The 17,663-nt window shown below is 43.4% G+C and overlaps 1 protein-coding gene across 1 annotated transcript; it reads right to left on the bottom strand.

The window, feature by feature from the left end:
- Positions 1 to 685: 685 nt before the first annotated feature.
- On the bottom strand, positions 686 to 1,459 carry LOC138301645 (allatostatin-A receptor-like). The gene has a single exon (XM_069242159.1). The coding sequence runs from the start codon at positions 1,457 to 1,459 to the stop codon at positions 686 to 688; it is 774 nt and encodes a 257-aa protein (XP_069098260.1).
- Positions 1,460 to 17,663: the final 16,204 nt, after the last annotated feature.

Genomic DNA, 17,663 nt, shown 5'->3' with positions numbered 1-17,663 from the left:
GAAATGTAGCGAATGCATCTCCTTTTGTAGTTTTGGGGTCCATTTAAAGTGTCTCTTAGCAACCACATACATGCGCATGACATATACAGTGCAGTAAACTGCAAGTTTTGTTGTTCTTGTTAGCATTTTATAGTGATATTTACACCTTCCGTCAATCAGCTCTCACTGCTCTTAGTTGCAAGGTAACTACGTCGTTGTTACGTGCTTTCTTCAGTTAGGATGCTAATACTTCTGGCAGGGTGGACTGACATATATGGTCACGATCAGGACACAGTGCGCATAATTTCTTCCTCACGTAGAGCTTTCGAACTTTTGCTCTTTAAGCAGTATCAGACATATCCTAAAACCAACATAATTGCGCTACCTAGCGTTTGTAGAAAAAGTTGCACGCGTTTTGAAAAAATTACAAAAAAAGAATATTATAAATCGGTCACTCTCTATTCCAAATCTGAAGTTGCGGCTGTAAAGCACTGCATCAATCCCTATTGCAGCCCTCCACAGATTTGTCTTTGAACCTGCCGACCGTCAATTTATGATTAAGTTAAACATTTCCTTAGTTTTTGTCTAACTTTGGGAGGCTAGCCTGCTTTAACCACATTTTAGTTACCTGCTAGTTTCAGCTGTGACCTAACTCTTCTGAGAAGAAAGTTCCAGTAATCATACCAGTCTCAGCCCTGCACGTGAGTTACCCGGGCCCCTCACCCGCCCCTCTCTGGAAGAGCTTCCTCAGGCCAGCCTGGAACTGTTCGGAGAGGGAGAAACAGATGATGGGGCTCACCGAGCAGTTGGAGTAGGCCAACACGGAGGACAGGTTGTTGGCAATGAAGGCGCCCGGAGTCTGAGGCAGACTCTGGGCTGCTGAGAGGAAAATGACCACAGAGCATGGAATCCACATGATGACAAAGACTACCAGGACAATCAGGATGATGACGGTGGCCTTCTGGTTGTGCTGAATATGAGCAGAGGACCGGGCTACCATCGAACGGCTAAACCACAGAGACTGGACAATCCGAAAGTAGCATACAAGCAAGAGGAGAACGAAAGGAAGAAAGGCAATTCCTCCAAAAAGAACAAAATACAAAAAAGTCTGCTGACTGGTCATCAGTAGCATGCAGTAGTTGGCCTCCTCGACCTGAACGACTACCTGGTGTATCCAGTTGGGGATCGAAACAGCAAAGCCCATGAGCCAGGTGGCCAAACAGATGACCAGTCTGTGGGCTCTACTGACAGAAAACCCACAGGTCGGGTGGACCGCAGCGATGTACCGAAGAATGGAAATAGCCACCATGGTGTAGAAGCTGCAGAACATGGTCCACATGGACATGCTTTGGCTGCTCACGCAGATGGCAAAGCCCATTTGCCAGTCTTCGAAGACAAAGCTGACCAGCAGGATGGTGACATTGTAGAAGAGGAAAAGCATGTCCGAGATGGTGAGGTTGATCATGAGAGTGCTGGTCATGGTGGCGATGGCCCCTGAGCTGCTCCGCTGTGCGTCGATTAGTACCAAGAGCATTAGAACATTGCCAACACTTCCGACAAGGAGGATAATCCCGGAGAATGAGGCAAAAATGTATTTGATCTGCATTACAGACAGGCCAACGAAGCTGTAACTCCAGCTGATGTGATGAGTGGAGTTAACAGTAGAGTTATGCATCCTTGAGATGACTGTTACCATGGCAGACGGTTCCATAATCTTCCGAGAGGATAAAAAGCAAACTGTTGATAGTGTTTCTAAGAGAAAAGAAACAACGGATGTAAACTCTAAAGCTCTGAATTATATGTGATCGATAAGTCCTGGAAATAATGTAACATATTAAGAGTAGTGGCATCTGTTGCCTCTCATAGCAGTGTGTTAAAGTGTTTTATGCATTTACATTTTTGTGCATCATTAATTACGTGCAGAGTGTTGTTTTACATGTATACACTGATATAAAACTAATGCAATTGAAACAAGATGGTTGAAATTGTACAATCTGTTGAACAAGGGCATCATGACCACCCATACCTGAGATACACAGAATATTAGGAATCTGAACTCTAATGTTCATGAAGTTTTTCCCAGTACGGATATATGTTTTAGAACACTTGAGATTTTCCCTACATAACTCAACCCTTCATCGTTCAACCGAGATGAGAATAAATTCATCACTTTTAGAGGGGCTTTTTACATGGCATTATTTACAGCTCGCAAAAGTTGAATACAGTTTTGTTCTTAACGCTCTATATAGCCGCTTATTGATAAATGTGCATTAGTGTTGCTTTTTCCTTTTAGAAATAACTTTTCCATCTTTACATGTTTTTCAAAAATTCCATGTATGTTTGTATGTATTGGGATTTTTTAAACGTGACAGTCACCCAAACTGGGTATCTTGGTGCAGAGGAAATCTGCAAAACGCTGGCACTATGCCACTGAGAGAAAAAACTGACAAGAAGACATTGCGAGGCACTATCAGGAAGCATCCAGGTTCTAACAACTTCAGAAACCTGTAAAGGTTTGATTTAGCATGAAGGTGGATTCACAGAGTGTTCCATTGAACAGCGGTAGCTATGAAAAAAGCCCTACCTCCAACAGTTTTGCGAAAAAACATAGCACTGCGAGGCAGAATACGAGCAGTGACTGTAGGCGCTATGCAAACAACAAACATGACTTGAAATAGCACCTCAACCTCTTACATGAGACAGCAGGTCAAAACAGAATATTTTGAATTTGCCAAGTGAAACTTTCTTTCCTAACTAGGGTGGGATGTATTTCGGTTTCAACATTTTAGATGAAATACATCTCAACTGGATTAGGACAAACGCTTGTTAGTTTTTGGAAGTCAATTTTATCAGACTGACCCTGGACACAAACACAAACGAAATTAACGTGATTCCTTGGAAGGCAGTGTGAGAGCTGCAAGAGAGCTGGCCTCTTCCGCCCACACCAGGACTGCCTGCCTGTGCAGCGGGGTATTGAGGTGTCTCAGAGATCCCTTGGCTGCACTAATGCATTGTATTGCAACAGCATCACTTGGACGAAAATCGGAGTGAGCAGATATTCATGAGAGGGAGCTGATATCCGAGTAGGGAGAGAGGGAGAGATAAATTGAGGGGGAAGCGAGAAAGAGGGAAGGAAAAACAAGGTCAGGAAGGGATAAAGACAGAAGGTAAGAGACTGTGAGTCATAGGAGCAAACATTAAAGAAAACGAGCGAGAAAGAGAGAGAAGGGGGGAAGGAGTAAGAGAGGGTGCAAGTTAGGAGACAAAAGAAGACGGAGAATGAGTGGAGGCGAAGAGAGGAGGTAGAGCGAGGCAGGTGGAGAGATAACAAGAGCTGAAAATGAGGAGAAAGAGAAAGTCAGGTTGGAAATGCGGGAGATTGAAAATAGGCGGGAGATTAAACTGATTATTTTTTTTTGCTGGCTCAGCTCTTGCTTTGGCTTTTAGAGCCAAGTTGGACCCCTGAGTTGGCTCTGGCTCAGAATTATTCTCTGCCTTGTCCCCTTCTGATCTACAATACTGTACAAGCACATTAATATGAAATAATAATATTAATTAAAAAAAAACTGTAAAGAAATTAATCAAGGGACTGATTCAATTTACAATACATTTTATTAATCACCTTATGTATTTTTTTTTTTAAAAAACTTACCTTTATCACCCTTTAACTTTGTTTGTTACTTAAATTAAATCTACATTTTACAACTCAGTTCATCACACTAAGGCCCAGATTTACTGTGTTTGCGTCAGCACTCGCACAACGGATGGAAGCTCTATGCAACGCAAACAGAAGCACCACCAACTTTCAATTTTTTTTTTTCCTCTTACAGTTCACTGAAGCCTGGAATCCTGTACAAGACTTTTTGGTAAAAGCCCACACTATGCACCGTAGTCGACCCCCTCTCCTTCTCAAGAACACCACTACCATTCCCAGGGTAGCCAGCCTGGATCAGGGTTTTCCCAGTAGGTGCTGCTGGATCCGTGCAGGGAGACACTAAGGCTTAAATCTATCAAGGTTTTGCATCTCCATTGCACCACGCAAGGCAACGCAGGGTGATGCAAAACCTACAATGAGATTCACCCTGCATGGCTTGGGAAATCTGGTGTAACGCACTGTAGCGCAAGTTGCTGCCCTGCTTAAAATTCCGTCGGGAAGGCCTTACAAGAGTAGGGTGTTCCCATGCATCCACCCATGCATTTTGACACATTCCCATATTTATCAACACTTATAGAATAGGAATGTGTCATAATTGTAAACCTTCCTGATAGAGTTGCATCAAGGAGAAATATTTGTATTTCTCTTTGTTGTTGCCTCTTTCTAAATGTGCCGAATTCTGCAGCACACTTAGAAAGAAGAAGCCTTGCACCACCATGCAAGAGTGCCTGCGTTGGCGCTGGGCTGCACTGTGTGCACCAGCGCAAGGAGAGGACAGGAATGCACCCTATCTTTGTAAATATGGAGCATTCTTGCCTTCTCCCTGTCAAGTAATACAACGCAGCAAGCTGCCTTTCTGCGTTGGCTGACCTAATCATAAATCTGGCCCTAAAAGTGCAACTGGGACATTGACACAGTTCTGAGGTTGATAAAATGAGTACCATTGAGGTGGGTAACAATAAACATCTGTTATTTAGTGTCAACATGCCTATGGGTGAATGTGTGCTTTACAAATACATGTTATGTTATGTTACTGTACAGGGCATTTAGTTCATCTTAGGTATGTCTCTATAGGAGATGACAGACGAGGCACACACAATATGCCCCTTGCTACATTAGGTGCCATCATGTTAAATGTGCCCCGTAAGTTTCACCGTGGCAACTGAGCCGGGGCGACATGAGCACCACACAGCCTGGGTGAGGCTGGGAAGCAGTCAATAGCATCAGCCTCCACTGGTGCAAATAGACAAGACTGAAAAGCAGAAGAGTGAAAGCCTTTCTTGTTTAACTGTAGGAGAGGAAGGCGTTGCTGCGGCATTGACAACCGTTAAGTGATCAAAGGTAGATGGCCTCAGAAACAGTAGGCAGGTAAAATACTTTCAATGGGTGCACGGAGGCATATCCTTTGGTTTAAAGTCGGTAAATGATCAGGTGATTTAGGCGCGCGCTGGCCACCAGGCAGCTGGTCTAATCCTTGTTATTAAATATTAGATATGCACAGACGTGGGTGCTGCATGTGGCATGGAAGAGAGCCAGTCATAGTAATCCTAGCATGCCCCCAGGCTTTAGGGTGAACTCTGTATTTAGGGTCGAGCGCGCAAGCTCTCCGGATTCTTGTAATCTCTCTGTGGGCTTTTAACCACACCAATTCTTGTTACTCATTTTTTGTTGTGCTTGTCTTAAATGCTTCATTTTTATTGGTGGATTTTGTGAAATGTCCCTCCTTTATGTGCTGAGTTCCCTCCCAGATGATTTCACTAAATTAAAATTTTTGTTGGCCATCACAATTTGTCACACGTCCTCCTGTTACAGCGTGTGGTGGGCCCTCCTACTACATCCATTTTAGGACATCCTCATTCCTTACTCCTCATCCCTACTTCTCATCCCTGCTGCTCATCCATCATCCCTACTTCCCATCCATCATATATCATCCCTATTTTTCTTCCATCAGCCCTACTTCTCAACCATCATACATCATCCCTACTTCTCATCCATCATCCCTACTTCTCATCCATCATACCAACTTCTCATCCATCATACATCATCCCTACATCTCATCCATCATCCCTGCTTCTCTTCCATCATCCCTGCTTCTCATCCATCATACATCATCACTACTTCTCTTCCATCATCCCTACTTCTCATCCCTGCGTCTCATCCCTGCTTCTCATACATCATCCCTACTTCTCATCCCTGTTTCTCATCCCTGCCTCTCAGCCATCATCTCTGCTTCTCATCCATCATACGTCATCCCTACTTCTCATCCATCATCCCTGCTTCTCTTCCATCATCCCTGCTTCTCATCCATCATCCCTACTTCTCATCCATCATCCCTGCTTCTCTTCCATCATCCCTGCTTCTCATCCATCATCCCTGCTTCTCATCCATCATCCATCATCCCTACTTCTCATCTATCATCCCTGCTTCTCATCCTTCATCCTTACTTCTCATCCACCATACATCATCCCTACTTCTTATCCATAATCCCTGCTTCTCATCCATCATACATCATCATCATCATGGAAGAGAAGAAGGGATGATGGATAAGAAGTAGGGATGATGGATGAGAAGTAGGAATGATGTATGATGGATGAGAAGTAGGGGTGATGGATGAGAAGTAGGGATGATGGAAGAGAAGCAGGGATGATGGATGAGAAGAAGAGATTATGTATTATGGATGAGAAGCAGGGATGATGGAGGAGAAGTAGGGATGATGTATGATGGATGAGAAGTAGGGATGAGACGCAAGGATGAGAAGTAGGGATAATGGAAGGGAAGTAGAGATGATGGATGAGAAGTAGGAATGACGGATGATGGATGAGAAGTAGGGATGATGGATGGCAAGTAGGGATGATATATGATGGATGAGAAGAAGGGATGATGGATGAGAAGTAGGGATGATAGAAGAGAAGCAGGGATGATGGATGAGAAGTAGGGATGATGGATGAGAAGCAGGGATGAGGTATGAGGAATGAGGATGTCCTAAAATGGATGATGTACCCTCCTCTGGTTTTGGTTTGCCTTTCCTCCCAGACACAATCCTTTCTAGACATTCACGCAGGGAGCCAATAACTCTGGCACTCACGCTCATGGCGGCTGTGGCGCTTTAAAGTGACTTGCTTCTGTCAACCGTTTTACTTTTCATTTTCAATTTATGTGGCAAGAAAAGTCCAGGTAGGAATTTACAATGCTAGAAGCTCTAATTTGAGCAAACGTGAGACCCTTTAAATTACAAATGCTTCTTACAAGTGTTGTGGTGTGCTGAAAGATGCTACCCAAAAGAGGTGCCCCCTGCACCTGCTTCTTTCTTCGCAAAATAGCCCAAGTTCCTGGCAAAAGAAGGCCTGCACATAAATAATGCACCAGACCTAAAAAGTGCATTAAAAGGAACACACTGAAATAAAACCACATTTGTTCAGCTGCAGGATTGAAAAATTTATTTATCCCACTGAAGCTACCGTAAACGAAGCCCCCCCAAACCAACGCTTATGAAAAATATTACAAAATTAGGGTAGGCAAGAGATTGTAGCAAGAGGATTGCATCAAGGATTTTTTTTTAAAATGGCGATGTTGCCAAAAAAGCGCATTAGGCGTCTTCCTTTCCCATCTGTACACATCGTTTGTGGCAAGACTTTCTTCTACCTGCATTAGTTATGAGAGGCAAATGGCTTGTTGTGCCCTCTACTTACAGTATTTCAGATGTAACGAGCAGAAAAAGAAAGCGTGGGACAAATCGTAAATGTATTCACATATGATTTTAAATTGTTATGTCTGTGTGAGCAAGTGTGCAAAAGTGCACTACAGAAGTCTGTAAGATGCCCAATTACAAGCTACCATGTACTAGGCAGGCCTGAAAATCAGTGGAAACCAAGCCACGCTTTTCATTTCACAATATACAATGTAGGCATGGAATCCGACAGAATCAAACCACTAACAGAAACATGCATTTGCAATGCAACGGGTCTCGCATTACGTCCAGTTAGAGCTATTAGCGTTGTAAACTCCTAACCGGACTTTTCTTGCCACATTAAATGAAAAAAAATAACAAGCGCAATCGCGCTGTAAAATAAAGAGAAAAAGTAGTCCAGAAACCATACTGAAAATATGGAGCCTCGTATACTTCCAGTAACTTACCGGTGCTCTCGAGAAGGGCTAAATACCGGAAAAGGCATGTCGTATGCATGCCTTTCACTAATGAAAACAAGTGGATTTTAAAAGACAAGCCCACGAACCAATGAAAATGACTGACGTAACATGGGCATCGTCAAAATCCCCTAAAGAGAGATTAGAAGAGGGATGGAGTGCTTTGCGCTCGCCCCTAAAAAGTCAGAGTAGGTGTTGTATCTACTGGACCATAAATGGAGGCTCCTAGAGCACAATCATGATTTCTTTTTTAAAATGTTTTACAGTAAAATCATTAGTTTGTTTCAAATATTTGTATTTGTCACATAACCTTTGGGCACGTGTGAGCGCAATAAAAACGTACATGGTTTCTTACACTGGTCAACAGTCAAAAAGGACATGTACCAGACACTGGTGCTGAGCTGTGCAGGACAGCAGCTACCACACTCCACAATCATCCCACTCTTCTGTGCCCTGTAGCAATTCAGACAATGCTAAATGCAGCACTGTGGACAGTGTTGGGAGGTCAGAGTCAGCACAGGACAATGATGAGCAGGCCCAGATGTACAAGAAAATGATGGAGCGCGATGCTGCACCAAATTCGGCAGCACCGCACTCCATCATTTTCAAAATGCAGGGATGCGCCATATTAACAACAATACGGCACACACCAGTGTTTCCCCTTGTGCTGGTGCTAAATTTGCTGAAGAGTGCAGCACACATAGAAAGAGACAAAAACGAGGAGAAATGAAGGCATTTCTCCTCCTTGCGCTATGCTAACGCCACCCTTGGGGTGGCGTTAGAGTTTGGCACTGCCACAGATGTACGATTCTTTGTAAATCTGGGGCAGCGTCAAAATGCAATGGGTGTTGCTATGCAACACCCACAGCAACACCTATTGCATGTCCTTTCCACGCAAAGTGCTGAGTGTGAAAGGGTCATATTTACAAGGTCGCTTTAAGCCACAAAAGGTGGCTTAATGCCACCGTGTAAATACCATCTTGTAAATACAGCGCAGTGCACAGTGCCACTGGAGCATCACAAAAGGTCACATTTCCAGTAGCCCAAACAAGATACAAGCGACCACAGTCAAGCATTAGCAACGTATGCGTGGTTTCAGAAGACACAAGTCATGTCCATGGCTGTGCCAGACGTATTTGACACTGGCCTATTATAGTTTGATGCTGAAAAGACTGCCACTGGTTTCAAGTTGTAGCATAATGGGTAAACTCACTGTTGTGAGAAAATGTTTTGGAAGTGTATTTCCCATTCATGCCATTAGATGTACTGTGCATTTGGCAATATGATTTCATCTCAAGCCAGAATCTTCTTCAGAATGATTCTTTCTAGGGATGTCTATATTTTCATCATATGATACATTTTGGGAGACCAAACATTTTACCAGTCTACTAAAATTAAGGAACTGAATTGCTTTGGGAATTTGGGAGACTTTAATTTGTGATAATAATAATTACATTGTTGTATGTCATTATATTTTCTATAGTGTAGCAAGCTTGAGTCCAGACAAATGTGGTATAAGAGAAAATATGTGTTTCTATGTAGGGCCATAAAACGCATTGATTCCTCCCAATAGATTTATGGAAGTATGTTTTGAACAACTTTCGCAACTTGTTATATTATGTTCTCATTATTTATTTACCGCCCTATAGAACTGTTATGGGTTTTTAGTGCATCCTGTTGTCCTTTCATACTGATATCGGAGGCCACCAACCTATAGAAACACTCAGAGTTTTTTTAAAGATGGTGAGTTGTTAATCCTCATCAGCTGAACATTGGTGGGCGATTCAGACTTTCAGAAAGCAGGATCAAAATGTCATCCTTCAATCACGATCAAGGTCTCAAGGCGACCCAACCCTGCAGCGCGCTTTGTATCCGTTCTGTCCCCAGGGATAGCTGAGCACATAGTCTAGCTAACAATATGAGGTCTTCACTTCTGACTGGATTTTAGCTTCTCCCACCTTTTTTCACTAAGACTTTCATGCCACAGTCAATTACTCACTAGTGATTAGTGGAAGGCAGGAAATGGTCTTTTAAAATGTGTAGAGAAACCAGAAACATCCAGCATTCTGATGAGTACTGGACCGGGCATTAGTATGCATAATTGCCTTCTGCATGAGTAAGAAAGATTTGTTGCCTGTTTCCAAACAGAGATGCTTCCTGCATCGCAACCGGGGAGGGTGTTCTGACATTTGACGTCCCCCACTAGAGGGATGCAGAATTGAGGTGTGTCAGCAGATAAAATCCCTCTCTCATACCAATGTGATGGCAAGCCATCTGTTGAACGTGGGGTAAATGTCAGGGATGGATTGCCTGGGATGAGCTCAGTCAAACCCAATTGTTTGAGAATGTCTCAAGCATGAATTGACCCCAGTTCCTGATGTGTCGCAAGACCTGGCCAACAACCAGTTGTTGAAAAATAGTGTGAAAAATGTGTCTTGTGGCATTAGTGGACAGCTGTGCATTGGCTTTCAGAGGGTCAGGCTTAATGCTTCTGAGAAATCACCTTAAAACCGAGGATGTATTCTGGGAAATGTCGTCAATGCGCGACACCGTCAATTCATTGCATTTGTGTGAGAAAAGACTGGATGTTAATCCTGCTACACAGGCAATGCACAGGCGGGTCAACAGAGACCTCATGCTCTACATGCGGCGGTGTACTGCGCCTAGACACAGTGGGTCAACAGAGACCTCATGCTCTACATGCGGCGGTGTACTGCGCCTAGACACAGTGGGTCAACAGAGACCTCATGCTCTACATGCGGCGGCGTACTGCGCCTAGACACAGTACCCTCATGTTAAAGACAGTGAAAGCTAAGTGCCCGAGGACACACTGGCATTGAAGCTCCTTGGTGTCCCTTGCGTGATCACAGGCTCTGAGGGATCTCAAGTGATGCCAGATTCTTTACGATTATATGTACGCCTCTGTTGCATACATAGCTGCCAGGAAGAAAGCTTCCAGCATGGCAGCCAGCAACAGAAGCCAGCAGCTGCAGAAAAGTCCTCACTTCAAGTCTTGAGACTCACAGCCATATCTGAAAAGTAAGGAGACCAAACAATGAAGAAGAAAGTAGGTAAGAAGGGACACTTTATTTTATTAAAACACAGGCATGTACATTTTAATTCTGTCAAATGTTATAAATCAGGTGGCTCGGTGAAGCGCCAGGACCCAGGCACTCTGGAGGAGATGTCACCTGTGGATTGAGGCAGTCTGGGATCTGCCCTCCAAGAGTTCCCACCAGGGTGGCAAGAGCTGGTAGGGTCTGCAGCGTTTCTCAGATTGAAGGACGTTTGCTGCTGCTCTTGTGCTGTCTCTCACTAATATATGATGTTCTGGAACAGAATCAAAATACAGTGTAGAATCTATTGTACTGTCCTGCAAGACACATGCCTTCTACTCAGCTCTGACCTGTGTTATACTATAGAGTGGATACATATCCTGGCCCCTTGCATTGCTTATCCTTGTTTAAAGCTAGGGTTTGGGTAAATGGGGATTATGGGGAGGGTCACTTGGGTCAGATACAAAACAAGTTTTTCATACAGACACATTTGACCAGCATCGAGACTGTCTTTGCAAACATGGAAAAGACGGTGTACAATGGTACAACATAACAGGCGTAAAACATTAGAAATGCATATGAATTGTTTGCATGCTATTTCCAGGAATATGTCCTCTGCATACTAACATAAAGTGTAAAGTGTTTCTTGTCTCCTGACAGACCACTGCCTCCAAAATGGGTTTCAAGTCAAGCACTAAGGGGCAGATTTATGGAAAGTGGCGCTGCACCGAGTGCGGCATCACTTTTCCTGTGCACCTATACTTTTCCGCCCCAGGATACCTTTGTGTGTTGAATATCCACTTCCTGGAAATGACTATAAATTCTATAGAGGATAGAGGTAAATGTGGATGCTCTGTCCACAAACCTCTCTGAAGTGCTTTGTTTCAGAAGGTGCAGCCAAACTGGCACTACAGTCAGCAACTCTCTTTAGGACAGAAAACCGCAAAGTGACATGGCATTGAAAGGCATGTCCTATTAGAATAGTTCATCTTGCACCATGTCAGCCCCTTTTAAGTTGAGCATATCAAACTGTGCAATCTGTCAGGTTTCAAAAGAGCTACTGTGGACTTTCCAAGAACTTACAGGGGCCTACTGCTCGCTCATTGCTTACCATTGGTTGGCTATGCTGTTACTTTCATTTCCTTTCTTCTTATTCAATGGATTTCCATGTCTCTGCTTGTCCAACTTCTGTTTGTCACCCTCCTGGAGCATAGTGTTTGTACCATCTCTCTGATAAGTTACCTCCTATCCTTCCAGTGCTCACTTTTAAGGAACTACTTGTTTAATTTTACCTAAGCACTCCATGAGAGTGCATGCTGTTCCAGCTCTCATCTTCTCATTCTTGTGTGCTTTTTCCCCCACCTAATACCCACCCCTCGTCATACTCCATGTTGCTTGAGCAACATGGAGCAAGCATGCGCAGGAGTAATAAGGAACCTACAGGGTGGCTGAGGTGGACGCATACAACACTATGTATAAAGCATCAATTGAAAAAAGGAATGCATTTTTACCTGTTACATCAGAGAAGATAGCGACAACTTTGGACAAGTCATCATCTGCGAAGATCTGCGGTGCACAGCTTGATTCTAACCCTGCTGGCCTACGGAGACAGAGAAGGATCACTTAGCCTATTGGCATTAGATATCTTACCTGAATTCCAAGAAAGGGTTTGCATGTTTAGAATGCCCACCATTTACACCGGCCAACCTCCTCCTCTGCAGATTAAACTGGCACAAACCCTTCCATCTTTAAGCATGGGCAGGGAGCTGGCTATATGCTCAGGCAGTGTATTCGGAGGAACATGGCATCTTGTTTGTGAAGAGTGTGGGTGGCACACACAGAAACAGTGTTGAGGTTGCGTCGAGACTGCTAGAAGTTGATGGTTTGTGTACCTTTTCAAAAGTGTGTCTGGTTCCTTACGATGGCTAATTCAGCTAGTTCTACACGGGGGCTGAACTCGAGCGTTCCGGAAGGTATAAAGGGGATAGAGTAGGGTGAGACTCACTCAAATGCATAGTTTGGGTGCAATAAATGCAGACATTGTAAGTTGTAATGTTATGTTATGTTGATTTGTATAGCACACTAACCACCCAAATGGTTATCCAGGCACTTGGGTAAGGTGTGTAGGTGTCGAGGTGTTTAAATGAAGAGCCAGGTTTCAGCTTCTTGAAGACCTCAGTAAGTGAGGAAGAGGCTCTGATGTGTTGAGGAGGTCATTCCATTTCTTGGGTGTGATGTAGGAGAATAAGCAACCTCCAGTTTTGCTTGTGAGGATGTGGGGCATGTGTGCGAGTGAGAGTGAGGCAGAGCATGGGTGTCTGGTAGGTTGGTGAAAGTGTGTGCCATTGTTCAGGTATTCTGGTCATGTGTTGTGTAGGGTTTTGTATGTGTATGAGAAATTTGAAAGGGCTGTGCTTGTAAGCAAAGCACTGCATATGTGACTCCCTCAGTGATCGGGGTACAAACCACACTTCAGAGACATTTCCCTTTAAAAATGCGCAGAGTAACAGATGAGTGGGCCTGGATCTTATTATGTTGTGCTTCAGTCAAGTGAACCAACCAGGCTAAATAACCAGAAACAGTAGCTGGAATAGGAAAGGCCAATACTGCAAAAATGCGGAGATCCCACCATGGAGCATCTGACAATTCTGTGGGGGCTGTAATTTTCAGAAGAGTGCAACGCTGGATTTTGTTTGCTGCCTTTTAAAGAGGTGAGCAGAACCACCGGCTTTGGCAGTGCTGCTATGGTACATGTTAAATTATTCTAGACACAACTAGAAACCAGAAGGTTGAGAAGGTTCCTGGACTTCTGCATCATTATCTATTACAGTAGAATTGAAACTACAAGTTCCATAATGCTTGATGCACTAAGTAGACAAAACAAAGACCGGCAGAAACTTGGCCACTATGGTATTTGCACCATTTTATACTGTGGGGACTTGAGGTGGCAGTTGTGGAGTGGCATCAGTACCTCATGTTGGGGTAGATGGTGCAATGCTCAGAGTAGAATGGACCACCATGTTAAAGCTGACAAAGCGCATGGATGTGCACGTAAAATTTCACTATTGACGGCAAGCCTGAGGCCACACTCTGGCACGCTGCCTAAATGGCACAGATTACTTATTTCTAAAAGCTAGTATGTTGGCGCTAGACAAAAAAAAATCGAAAAAGAAAGTTACTTTGTCTCTAGTAAGATAAACAATCACTGGCAAAGCCAATAGGTCTTCCCTGTGCAAGGGCTATTGGCTTTGCCAATGTGTTTTAGTCATGTTGTACACCAGCATGGCTGCTGTTCAGCATGCCTAAAAGTTAGTGGTGTGGAGTGTTGTAGAGTGGAATGGCGAACTGTAGAGTAGACTGGAGTGGCAAAGAGTGTTGTGTATTGGAGTGGCAGTGTGTGGAGTCACATAGAGTGGCATACACTGACATGGCACACATTAGAGTGGACTTGTGTAGAGTGCATTGGTATAGAGTGTTGCAGAAAATAGTGGTATAGAGTGCAGTGGCATTGAGTGCAGTGGCATTGAATTCAGCGGCGTACAATACGTCATCGTAGAGTGGAGTGGCGCAGAGTGGAGTGGTGCAGATTACAGTGGCACAGAACAGAATGGCTAAGAGTAGAGTCAAGTGGCATAGAGTGCAGAGTAGACTTGAATGGCATAGAGTGCAGTGGTGTAAAGTGGTGCAGAGTAGAGTAGCATAGAGTGATGCAGAGTAGAGGATATTGCCATACAGTGCATTGGTACAGAGTGGAGTAGTGCAGAGTAGAGTGGCATATAGTTCAGTGGCAGAAAGTGCAGTGTTGCAGAGTAGAAGGTCAGAGTGCAGTGGAGAAGAGTGGAGTAAGGTGGCAAAGAGAGCAGTGATGTATGGTGATGAAGAATATAGTGTAGTGGCATACAGTGCAATGGCATATAGTGCAGTTGTGGAGAGTGCACTCTACTGTGTAGAGTGCAGTGTTTGAGAGTAGAGTGGCTTAGAGTGCAGTGGCATTGAGAGGGGTGGTACAGAGTGGAGTAGAGTGATTTAGAGTTCAGTAAGGTAGAGTAGATTTTGCAGAGTAGAGTGGAGTGGCATAGAGTCGATTGGTGCAGGGTAGAGTGCAGTTGCATAGAGTGGCATAGAGTGTAATGACATAAAGTGGTATAGAGTTTAGTGGCATAGAGTGTAGTGGTGCAATGCAGATTAGAGTGCTGTACAGAGGACTGGCATAGAGTGCAGGGGCATAGAGTTGAGTGTTACAGACTAAAGTGCATTGGCGTAGAGTGCATTGTCATAGAGTGCACTAAATATGAGTTGCAAACCACAAAGCCAATGGCAAGCAACGGGCAGAATACATTCCTATGTCAACTTTCTAAATGTTCCCAAGATGACTTTAGCAAACCAGACAGCTCTGCTGTCTGGTAGGCTGCGATTTAAACTCCCCTGTCTGGTAGGCTGCAACCTTATAACACCACCTCACCCGAGGTAAGCCAGGGGCCTTCATTACGAGAGGGCTTTTTCCTCACCCCTCCACAAACACATTTGCACAGGGATCAGAATCACAAGTTTCACAGCAGGTACCACATACCTACAATGTTCCTCAGATAAAATTTGGCAGGCCGAACCTGCCAAAAAGTAAACTTGTGGTCCTAAATATCAACAGTTCCTAGAGATGTGACACAAAGGTTCTGTCACAGAGAGCACGAGGAAAGAGCAAGAGGAGGGAAGGAGGGAGAGGGGTTGGGACTGATAGAGAAATGGAGTGACAGAAAAAGAGACAATGAAGAGGACTCATGGTTGTTCTCTAGATGTAGACTTTACTGCATGAGCGATGCAGCTATTTTTCTGCATTTTTTTGAGGAACATGTACCACTATCACTTTGATACTAGTAACATGCCCCTTGGCAGGTCTCAGATACTGTACATAAACAAAGAAATATCTACAGACAGACAATTTCCCGCAAACCTGTTTTACTAATTTTATTCATCATGGCCTCCTTCGAAGCCATCTGTGATGTGCACCCTTTTCATGTTTGGACTACTGAGAGTTATATATAGAGACTATCGCTGTCTCGTAACCCATATGTAATTTAAAAAATTCTAAATAAAATGCATAGAGCTATACATCCGGAGTGGGCTGTGTCAGCCTTATTGGTTGATTGCTCTGTTCAATTGTCTTTCACCTTTAGTCCCTGCCCACTACAACATGGGTATTATGGGTCAGCCCTCTTTTGCCCCTGCCTCTCTTGCACTATGAACGGATGCACCTATGTCGTCAGGTTGCAATATTTCAGAGCCATCAGTACTACTTCTTTGCACAATTAAGAATAATTTTTGAAAGTGCATTTAAAATAAAACGCGTTCCTCTACCTGTTGAAAGTACACCTGCCTGCAAGGAATCATATGTAAAGTTGTCTTAAAAATATATGAAATAGTTATTTTTATTTACTTTGTTTTTTATTGCAAGCATATGTTTTCTGCGTTTAGGCAGTGCTTTTACTTTAAATATTAAAAAACATGGCACTAGCTTGTTAAAGCCAGACTTTTAAAAATGTATTTGCACTTTTTTCCAGAACTAAAGCAGTACACACATACTCTGGTTGTGACACTTTGAAAGGCTATATGAAAAGGGCAACAATGACAATATATATGTAGAGACGCATTGCCATTACCAAAGCTTTCATATTATCGATTGTTATGCTTTTATTCGAAGCCACTTGCTGCATAGTGTATACTTTTAATTGAAAGTACAAACTACATACCAAAGAGTTGCACACCACTAGACAGAAAATTAAGATGGCCTCCACAAGACCCTTTAACTATATTTCAAAATGGCGCGAAAGATTGATTCAGTGCTATTTCCGAAGGAGTTGGCTTTTAACAATCACATTCTAGTATTGCAGGTTGCGTGCTATGAGTTCTCGGTGCAGTAGTAGCGGGCACATAAATGACAGATTATTGAAATAGGATATAAACATTAGAGCCCTTACCTTCGACAGGTGCCCAGGATGGGAAAGGATGTCTAGGAGCAGTGTGGCGCCTATAGACGGATGCACTGTGGAGGATCAACTCCTGAAGCTCTGAGTAGAGCGGTGCCTAAGGAGCAGGCTTGGTGTACATTATAACACCGCAGCTATCCTTTAGGGAGCAAGGTGAGAAGAATCTGCATGAAGGCATGAGTCACCTGGAACAGGGCCAATTGGGCTAGAAATAGACTTAATAGAATTAGTGTCAATAAGCAACCATGCCAAAGTGTGCGTAGTAAACCTGTGAGGCTTAAGGGTTGAGTGTATAAGGTTAGTGTGTTGGGAACTTTTGCATGTATGAGTTTACATTGTACAGAGTGACTGGCTGTGATGTTGTTTGCGAGATGCTCATTTAATTATTGGGAAAACCTTAAGAATGTGAATCAGTGCAAAATGCAAATGGTTTCCTCCAAAACGCTGTAAGAGCATAGTCCTATAACAGTATTCTACGCTACAAAGTTGAAAGAAGGGAAAAGCCCAAGAACTCTTCAACATTTGGTCCAATTTTATGGCATAGAACAACGGTTCTTAAACTTTTACCTTCTGTGGACCCTCACTGAATAATTTCTGAAATCCAGGGACTCGCGCTCGGTCATTATTGGAAGCCAGGGACCACCCAACCTAAGCAATTTCAATGATTCGGACCTCAAAACAATACACAAAAATACGAAAACAAGTCTTCACAAACAAATGCTCAAATAATGAAATATTTTGCATGGTCCATAATCAGATATAGAAAAAGCTTTCACATGTTCAAGTTTGCTTCTTTATTTTTATAAACTTAATTAATTTTAATCTATTAATTTTAATATTAATTAATTC

Source organism: Pleurodeles waltl, chromosome 6, assembly GCF_031143425.1.
Source record: "Pleurodeles waltl isolate 20211129_DDA chromosome 6, aPleWal1.hap1.20221129, whole genome shotgun sequence".
NCBI lineage: Eukaryota > Metazoa > Chordata > Amphibia > Caudata > Salamandridae > Pleurodeles > Pleurodeles waltl.
This window is presented reverse-complemented; position numbering and strand designations above follow the sequence as displayed.

Coding starts and splice junctions, on each gene's coding strand:
- LOC138301645 (XM_069242159.1), bottom strand. CDS start 1,459: ATGACCAGCACTCTCATGATCAACCTCACCATCTCGGACATGCTTTTC.